Source organism: Echeneis naucrates, chromosome 19 (assembly GCF_900963305.1).
Source record: "Echeneis naucrates chromosome 19, fEcheNa1.1, whole genome shotgun sequence".
NCBI classification, from domain to species: Eukaryota; Metazoa; Chordata; class Actinopteri; order Carangiformes; family Echeneidae; genus Echeneis; species Echeneis naucrates.
The window spans coordinates 10,821,819-10,829,719 of NC_042529.1; the positions used below are offsets into that span (position 1 = coordinate 10,821,819).

General features: G+C 44.8%; 2 protein-coding genes across 3 annotated transcripts; one reads left to right on the top strand and one right to left on the bottom strand.

Annotated features, from left to right (window-relative positions):
- The first annotated feature begins 27 nt into the window (after positions 1-27).
- si:dkey-21c1.1 (protein FAM104A-like) lies at positions 28-2,880 on the top strand. Its single transcript, XM_029528332.1, has 3 exons — positions 28-732; positions 1,159-1,264; positions 1,542-2,880. Exons 1-3 carry the CDS (start codon positions 716-718, stop codon positions 1,797-1,799), a joined length of 381 nt encoding a protein of 126 aa, XP_029384192.1. The 5' UTR covers positions 28-715; the 3' UTR covers positions 1,800-2,880.
- Positions 2,881-2,917: 37 nt separating this feature from the next.
- Positions 2,918-7,857, bottom strand: tepsin (TEPSIN adaptor related protein complex 4 accessory protein). Of its 2 annotated transcripts, none has more exons than XM_029528331.1 (13): positions 7,757-7,857; positions 7,326-7,398; positions 7,025-7,116; positions 6,846-6,939; positions 6,666-6,733; positions 6,513-6,594; positions 5,937-6,008; positions 5,635-5,823; positions 5,287-5,473; positions 4,935-5,048; positions 4,766-4,844; positions 4,540-4,674; positions 2,918-4,459 (listed from the first exon to the last, which is right to left on the bottom strand). In XM_029528331.1, the coding sequence occupies exons 1-13, from the start codon at positions 7,793-7,795 to the stop codon at positions 3,806-3,808; spliced, it is 1,878 nt and encodes a 625-aa protein (XP_029384191.1). In that variant the 5' UTR covers positions 7,796-7,857; the 3' UTR covers positions 2,918-3,805. The 2 variants fall into 2 exon arrangements, with proteins under 2 accessions (XP_029384191.1, XP_029384190.1); XM_029528330.1 differs by having other exon boundaries at positions 5,635-5,826.
- Between the last annotated feature and the right edge of the window lie 44 nt (positions 7,858-7,901).

Below are 7,901 nucleotides of genomic sequence, written 5' to 3' on the forward strand. Positions count from 1 at the left end.
ATGTAAACAGAGGGGCGGAGCTTCTAGTTTCCGGCAGCAGCACTGAAGACCAGCCTGGGCAGGTCCGCCGTTATGGCACATCTAACGGCGCCGGGGTGTCGGTAAACTCACTTCGGACAACTTTAAATTTCGTGTATTCTTCTCTCTACTTGTTTACTGGATTGTGTCTGACTGCCATCGACTACAGGCCACAGTTAACCACATCTAACGGCGGGTGGACGGAGTACGAAAGCGGAAGAACTTTCCGTTAGCATATTGCAGCAGTAGTTAGCTTGAAAAAAAAAAGTAGCCGATACAACGCAGCCGCCAGCAGGTTAACCTGCTGTCTGTGGTGTCGGTGCTGTCATGCCGAGAGCTCACCAAGATTTCACTGCGTCAACTGCGAGCAGTTAGCCGGTTAGCTTTGCAGACCGCAGGCAGTTAGTACCGGCGGCTAGGCGGAGGCAGGGCGGGCTGGACTCGGAGCAGTGACAGGGCTGAACTGACCCACAGCTGAGGTTTGTGCTGTAGCCGGTAGGAAATAGCTCTCCCTCACACAGAGATACGTTTGGGACTTCCCGATGACATGAAGGGGAGTTTGCGGTACTAAGTTGCTGCTGAATGGTCGATCAGCTGTAATCCAGCCAAAGCTGTAAAATAAGATATCCCGCTCCGGCCCACAAGGAGTGTCAACCGATTTCTCTGCCAAAAAGCCTCATTCGTCAAGACTGCAGACATGCTGACTGACAACAGGTAATACGGAGAGCCATTTTCACTCTTCTTGTTTAGTATTATGGACCCATCATTCCACAAAATTGGATTTCACCGTTGTGTCGTTTGACTGTAATGCATCGTTGAAGCTAGACAGTATTACTCCAGTTTTCCTGACAGCACAGTATCAGTCATTACATATGTGTTATGTTCAAGCTCTTTGTAGACTCCAGTGAAATCATGTCAATATGTATTCTCTCATAATGGGAGTGCCACATGTCCGATCATGTAACTGCCTGAGTGTGTGATGCTATTTTTGGTTCCTCTTCATGTTCAGTGTCTTTGATCATCTGCCTCTCTCCCCCTCCCTGCATCATTTATGACTCCCTATCTCTAGTTTTTATGTTCACTTTACCATCCTCTGCTCTTAAAACTGACCATCCCCTTTTCCATTTCTGCTTTACACAGGAAGCGGCATCGTAGTTGTGACAGTGAGGAGGACCAACAACTGAGTCCTCAGGCCAAAAGGTCAGGAGGGGGTCCCAGCCTGCTTGTGTCAGATTTGGACTCAGAGGTGAGACTGAACTTAACTCTCAATTCCATCACATAGGCAACAGTTTAGTCAGATTTCTTTATATCTCAGAAATCTATATTCTGTATTATCTTTCTTGGAGTGTCCAGTGACATTTCTGGATAGCACAGGCAACCTGTTGTCATGCATATAAATATGTGTCTCTGCAATCCGCATGCAATGCACCACTATCAGAAAATACTCTGAACATTTTATATAAAGCTCCTGCTTCTATCTGTGACGCTGCTATTCAGAGCCTGTCTCTGTTCCCTCTTTGCAGTCTTCCAACAGTGACAGCAGTAATGGAATCAATAGTCCAGAGAGAGCAATAGTGGTCACTACCAGGCCATGCATACACAGTCAGAACAACTGCATCAGCCAGTACTCCCTCAGCCCAAAGCCTGAAGACTCTGCCAGCTCCTTGCAGCATGGTTTCCATGGCAACGGCAGCACTGTCTCCTATGACTACATCAACAGAGTCCTGAGGGAGGCGCACTTCAGCAGTCTGCAGACGAGAGGGCGTCCAGGCTCGACATGACTGTGACCTCTGGCGGCCTCTCCTGACCTTTTTTCCCTCGCCCATCAGTGCAGACATAGCTGGCACGGTGGCTCCTCCTTGAAAGCCTCAAGTGACGCACTGGGTTCAGGGGGAAGGGGATGATGTGTGGGGAGGTTTACAGATTTTGGGCACAAAAGCTCATCCCCACTTCGCCATGTACCATTTGTCAAGACCATAAGCACATCCGCCTTTCCATGGCCCAGCCACTGTGGTTTTCTGTGCAGTATTGATGTGTATGTTAGTGTGTGTGAGTGTGTGCGTGCACGCACCCTGTGCACTTTATAAAGAGGTATCATTCTCTTTACATGCGTGCATTGATGTGTGGACATTTTCATTGGTGCTAATCACAATAAAAGTGTGATGATGATCCAAAGTGCTTGCAAGACTAAATAAAGCTAAGCACTTTACTTAATAACTCCTCATTCTGTTTACTGTTGACTGGGAAAGTCAGTCGCACATTTGTATCTGTGAAGTGGGAGTTGTTGTGATCCCATTCACAAAGTAATTTGTGGCGGCCAAAAGATTGACTCTCAAGGAGCATTAGGGGAAGCTTACAGATAGGAGCATTATCAAAACAATCGCGTTAAAAGACATTTTAGGCCTTATGTGTTTTCTGTAACCAAAGTAATAAAGTTAGGGTAACTTGTATTTTTCAGTTACTTTCACTATTTAAATGAATAGAAAATTTAGGTGTGTTGGGTCAGTAGGTTCAAATTAATGGAACAGAGTTTGTGAGTCTCATCACCAAAATCCAACCTCAGATTGGACCCTGGCTAATTATAGAGCTGAGAGCAAGCGCTGGAGTCTGGTGCTGGCAGCAGTATGCTAGCACAGTGCTTTGAACAAAACACGCTCTCTAAAATAATTTAGAACCAGGTGTTAAGTTTTTCAATGTTGAACACATCATGTGTATGGGAGTGTCATTAGCCATACTTGTTTATGGATGGTTTAATATGACCAGTACACTGTGTTTCAAATAAAAGAAGAGGTGTGGAAGTGATGGTAATCCATATTTTATGTAACGTTCTGAATCATTTGACATTGAAATAAAGTGTTATTGCAAGTGAAGTGTGCAACATATCAATGTGACACCTTAGAACTGTTAGTGCTGTAACAAAAATACAGCATGTTTTATTGTTCATCATGTGCAACAGCCTGGTTTGCGTTAGCTAACACAGGACACAGTAGTGTTCAGTGTCGGAACCAGTAGGTTTGATTACCATATGAACACGTACATTGTACTTTCCACAGTATGCAACTAAAATAACTGGTTAGAGAGTTAAGGAAGTGCTTTTTTTTTGGTGACATGAGCAACTGTTACACTTTGTTGATGGCAATCAGACAACTCCTCACGTTGTTTATGCACGCAGACTATCTCAACACTTAATTTGCCCCATTTAGTTCTTCATACATTAGCTTTTTAAATCATAGACATGCACGCTACAAACATCCTCATGGGTATGTCTGAATCAATACTTGGTAGACATAATAAATAATATAGTAAACTAACACTCATAACAATTACACTGATATAGCTTAGTACCAAAAAAATATGGAAGACAACTCTCCTTGGTAGTTTTTGAGTTCATAAGAAAAGCAACTTTAGTGCAAATTACAAATCAAGGGATTGTCCCTTAGAGGTTTCAGGGGGTGCTGTGGAGGCATAAGAGTAGTTACCTCAAAGAAATCCTGAGATAAAGCAACCAGCAGTTGTAATGTGTAATTCAACACAACCATACTTGTGAAATACTTGAGAAATTCAACCTCACCTTGAGGAGTACAGTTAGTCCTCAATATGAGTCTGCTGTTTAAATTCAGCTTCCACAGAGGCACCGCAGACAAACCAAACATAACGGGAACCTTCTGTCTATACTACAACCTTACAGGTCTGATCGCACTTTACAAAGTTAAATAGATTTTTAAAAAAGGATATATATGATGACATCATTGGTTTAAGTGGAACAGTTCCAGCTGTAAAAAGCTGGTCAAAATTTGAGAAACGAGAAGGCTGACACTGGTGGGCTGCTATCTGAAGAAGCGTTCTCACTGGTTTTACTGGTGCCAGGGGGAGTTGAAGTTGAATCAACTGGATTGTCAGAGTTATGCACATCTGGATTCTCTTTCAAATCATCAGCCATTAGCTTGGTTTGTGTTTGGGATATTTCTTCTTCCCTGTTGCATAACAACCTTCCCTTGGTCACCAGCTCCATGCCGCTGAACAGAGACAGTCTGTGCTGACGGGGCTGCTCACAGGGAGGAGAGGACTCTCTTTTTCTGGTCAGCTCTGGATCTTTAGCAGCTCGTTTAACTACAGCAGTCCTGTTTGGCTCTGGTTGAATGACAACATGTTTCCCCTCATCATTGTTATTCAATGGCTCCAATGGTGAGTCTCTCTGGGCCAAGGCCAGACTAGAAGGGGAAGTTGATTTGTGATTTGGTAGTTGGGTGACACCCAAGGGTGAAGTGCCAGGCTGATAATGTACAAGGTTGGTGTGGTCAGCAGACTGGGTTGGTATTGAAGGGTCTGAGTATGTAGATGTGGCAGCCGGAATAGTTGTTGGCAGGCGGTTACTGTGCGCTGTATCCTGTCGGGTGGCATTCAAAGGTCCACCCATCAGAGCTTCAAACTGACGCAAAATCTGTTGGAGGAGATAAGAGGAAGAGAAGTATTCTCTTTCTGTCCTCACCAAGAGAAGTTTTCTTTTTCCGTCTCTATTACCTTGGTGGCTTTGTTCACCACAGGTCCTGGGGCCCCCTCGCTCAGCTGATGAAGTCTTCTCTGTGTAGCTCCGTACATTCGTTCAAGAGAAAGCAGATCAGAGGTCATGAGGCATGCAACAGCACACAGTGCCCGCTGGAGGTATGGAGGAGACAGATTTGTACATTAGGATTGCACACTAACATAAATAAATCCCAGGCAACTAGGGAAGCTTATTCATTGTTACCATCTTAACAGTGTGCGACGGATCCTGAAGTTTGCTCGACAGCAACTCCATCACAACCTCACAGTTAAGAATGGCACACCTAATACATCAGGAAAAAGACATGTTACTTAAAACCTGAAGACTACGGAGAATTCAGCCCAAACTTCACACTGATTTTAGATGCACTGACTCTTTGATGAAGTGCTGGCTCTCTTCTCTGGACAGGAAAACTCTGGAGCCCTCAGTTAGTCCACTGATCAGTGCCACCTCCTGGCCACAGTCCCCCAACTGCAATGCTTCAACCCTAGAGATCAGAAGATGTGCATCTGAATAATGGCAATACATATGGGAAAATAATCATTACTAAACACTTTATACCAACACCACACTGAAAAAACATTAAGATAGTTGGATACTGGTTAAAAACCTGAAATGACCTGCATGGGCACCCAAAGATAGATCTACAGCCAATCACTACACTGGGATTACAGGAAGAAAAGGATGTCCAGGGAATAAAACTCCCGACACAGGCTGATACTAACCGTTCTGACAGGTCCCCACTGCTCTCTCTACTGGCCCCAGATTGACTTCCAGTACCAGCTGACTTGCTGCCCACAGACATCCTGCTGTTGGCTGCAATGTCCTGAGAAGAGTTGTGAGAGGAGCTGTTGCCACTGTCTGTCTCTTCCCAGCCACCTCCTACCTGACCTGGGCACCACTGGGTCACTGCTGTGGTGAGGACACATGATAATCCGGGGTGTCAGGGTGAATATTTAGGGTTTCAACGCAGAAGGCTGAGGCTGCAGTGTGACCTTGTCAGTGACTCATACACTGTTAGATACAGTGAATATTTATATTTAGTCCACTTCTCCTTTACACCAACGTCTGACCTTTTGGTCTGTGAGCAGGCAGGTTATAGGCACAAGCTGGCACGGCCACCTCAATGGGTGCTGACGGCGCAACCACAGCCCTGTAATGGTTTTCGTGGAGACGGATGCCCTGGTGTTCAGTTGGCGGAAGGACAGCACTGGCTACTACCTCTGCAGCTTTCTGGATCTTATCCAGTATTGAATCGCTGCCTGCTGGGATGCACAGGCACATATATCAGCTTGATTTGTTTTGTGGTCAGTGTATGTGTATGTGCGTAGCTGTGTGGGTAGGTGAGTGTCTTGGCTGTGGGTGCATCAATCACCTGTCCCTTTCTTGCCTGGACTGTATCCAAATCCCTGCATGCCTGATCTGTGGGAAGTTGCTGAGCCCATACCTGAGCAGAAAGAAACAAAGTTGGCTTTCAGAGCTGTATGAAACCAATTAAAGCCTCTAACATACATACATAGCCAGCCATGCACTTTCACTATTTGTTCATTCATGGAGACTGAGGTCATGTCTATCAGTGGCCAGACTGTACTTATTATGACTGTAGGAGCAGCTTCTAATACCTCCCATCATTATAGGTTTATTGTGTCTGGCCTGGCCCATATATGCAGGTGTTTTACTTCCTCTGCCTAACTGGCTTTCATTCTCTGGACTGACCCTGGACAGCACAGGTCTATCCCAACTACCTAATCGGTATATGATTACAAATTAAGTAAAGACATCCGTGATAGCATGCAAGTTATGTCCAGGTTTTGTGAGATAAACTGAACCTGAATATTTTTAAGGCGTTTCCAGTGCGTTCAGAATAAATACAAATCTGCCACTGGTTTTGGTTTAAGTGAAATAACTGTTAAGGACTGCGTAGGGTCACTATCAATGAGGTGTTGCTCACCCATTGTTGGGGGGGCCATGTTGAGAGGGGAGATGATGCTTTTGTTGGAAATTGTGTCCGTGAAGAGCAACCTGGCCACTTCCTGCAAACAAAAAAAGATTGACTGTAAGTTTGGCCAGGTGACATTGTAATGAGATACAAACTGTGTCTCACCTGTGCTGTATTCCTCACTTTCTGGTATAATGCTGTGCCATGAATGGGATCAGGTGGCCCACTATAAACTTGGGGTAATGAAAATGCCCAGTGGCCAAAAATGAGCATATTCAGGTCAGAGAGGAGCTGCGTTAAATGAGTTTTGAGTGTTAAAAGGAGCTTGACAGCGCCACATCTAACCTGATGCTTGCTGGATGAAGGTGGAGTTCCTTCTAAGTTCTGTGAGGAAATAGTTTGATCCATGGCCGCAGAGATGGACAAAGATCTTCAGCACCTAAAAACACCAAAAAAGGAATTTTGATATGAATGTTGTTTAACAAACATTGACAGTCCCAGCTCATTGTTTACACTTATCTCACCTTGAGTTTTACATGACAGGACTCAACTTGCAGTCTCTCCAAAAGGTACTCCAACAAACACTGACCACAACCTAAAGACTCATGGGAGATTTCTGGAGTGGTGGCTGAGGATATAACCATGTCTGATCCCAGAAATAGATTAAATCTATTCATTTCTATTCATTACAACAGTTTGGATTGACTTGAGTTGGATCTGTATGACTTCTAGATTCAGATCAAGCTAGTTATTTAGATGTGAACCACATGTAAGCGAACCACCTTCTTGGGTCACAAAGGGCAGCATGGGCGAGGCAAAGGATACTTCCAATCTCCTGGAAAAGGTAGCCGGGACAGGGGCGGTCATCATCTGCTGTAGCCTTCATCAGAGTGGGCACCTTGAAATCGGTGGAAAAGATATTGAAGCAAGTTTCCCCAACAATGACATACCCCAGATACTGTGATGAGTTTGTTTATCTAAAGGTGAGAGGACGTCTTCACTTTGGTTTTCACCATTGTTACATGGTGGTGTGGCTGATGTAGACTTTACTAAACCATACGAACATATGCGGGGAAACATGGAAAGCTATCACCACCAAATTATATCTTCACACTGTTAGCTAGCAGGCCAATAGCAAGCTAAAGGTGGCTCAGCGATGGATTTAAATAGACAATTTAACGCTACATGCTGCTCGATATGCTCTGGACAGCCGTTACTTGTCTTCTCTGGTAACAGTGCGTGTAAAAAGCTCTTACTTTCTGAAGAAAAGCCAGTCGGTCCATGAATGTTGCCATGATTTAGCAGTCCTGGCTGCGGGTCACTCATCTTCCTCCTGAGGCTCGAGCAGAGGGGGCGGGCCTTCAGGTGACAGCTAGCCAATCACAGAAAAGAAACCAACAA

Bases quoted from the DNA above. Each gene is read 5' to 3' on its own strand.
- si:dkey-21c1.1 (XM_029528332.1), top strand. The intron at 1,265-1,541 runs GTGAGACTGAAC...CCCTCTTTGCAG, and splicing joins TGTCAGATTTGGACTCAGAG to TCTTCCAACAGTGACAGCAG.
- tepsin (XM_029528330.1), bottom strand. From the start codon at position 7,795: ATGGCAACATTCATGGACCGACTGGCTTTTCTTCAGAAA. The intron at 6,940-7,024 runs GTGAGATAAGTG...TGGTGTTTTTAG, and splicing joins CCTGTCATGTAAAACTCAAG to GTGCTGAAGATCTTTGTCCA. The intron at 4,460-4,539 runs GTAATAGAGACG...CTCCTCCAACAG, and splicing joins TGGTGAACAAAGCCACCAAG to ATTTTGCGTCAGTTTGAAGC.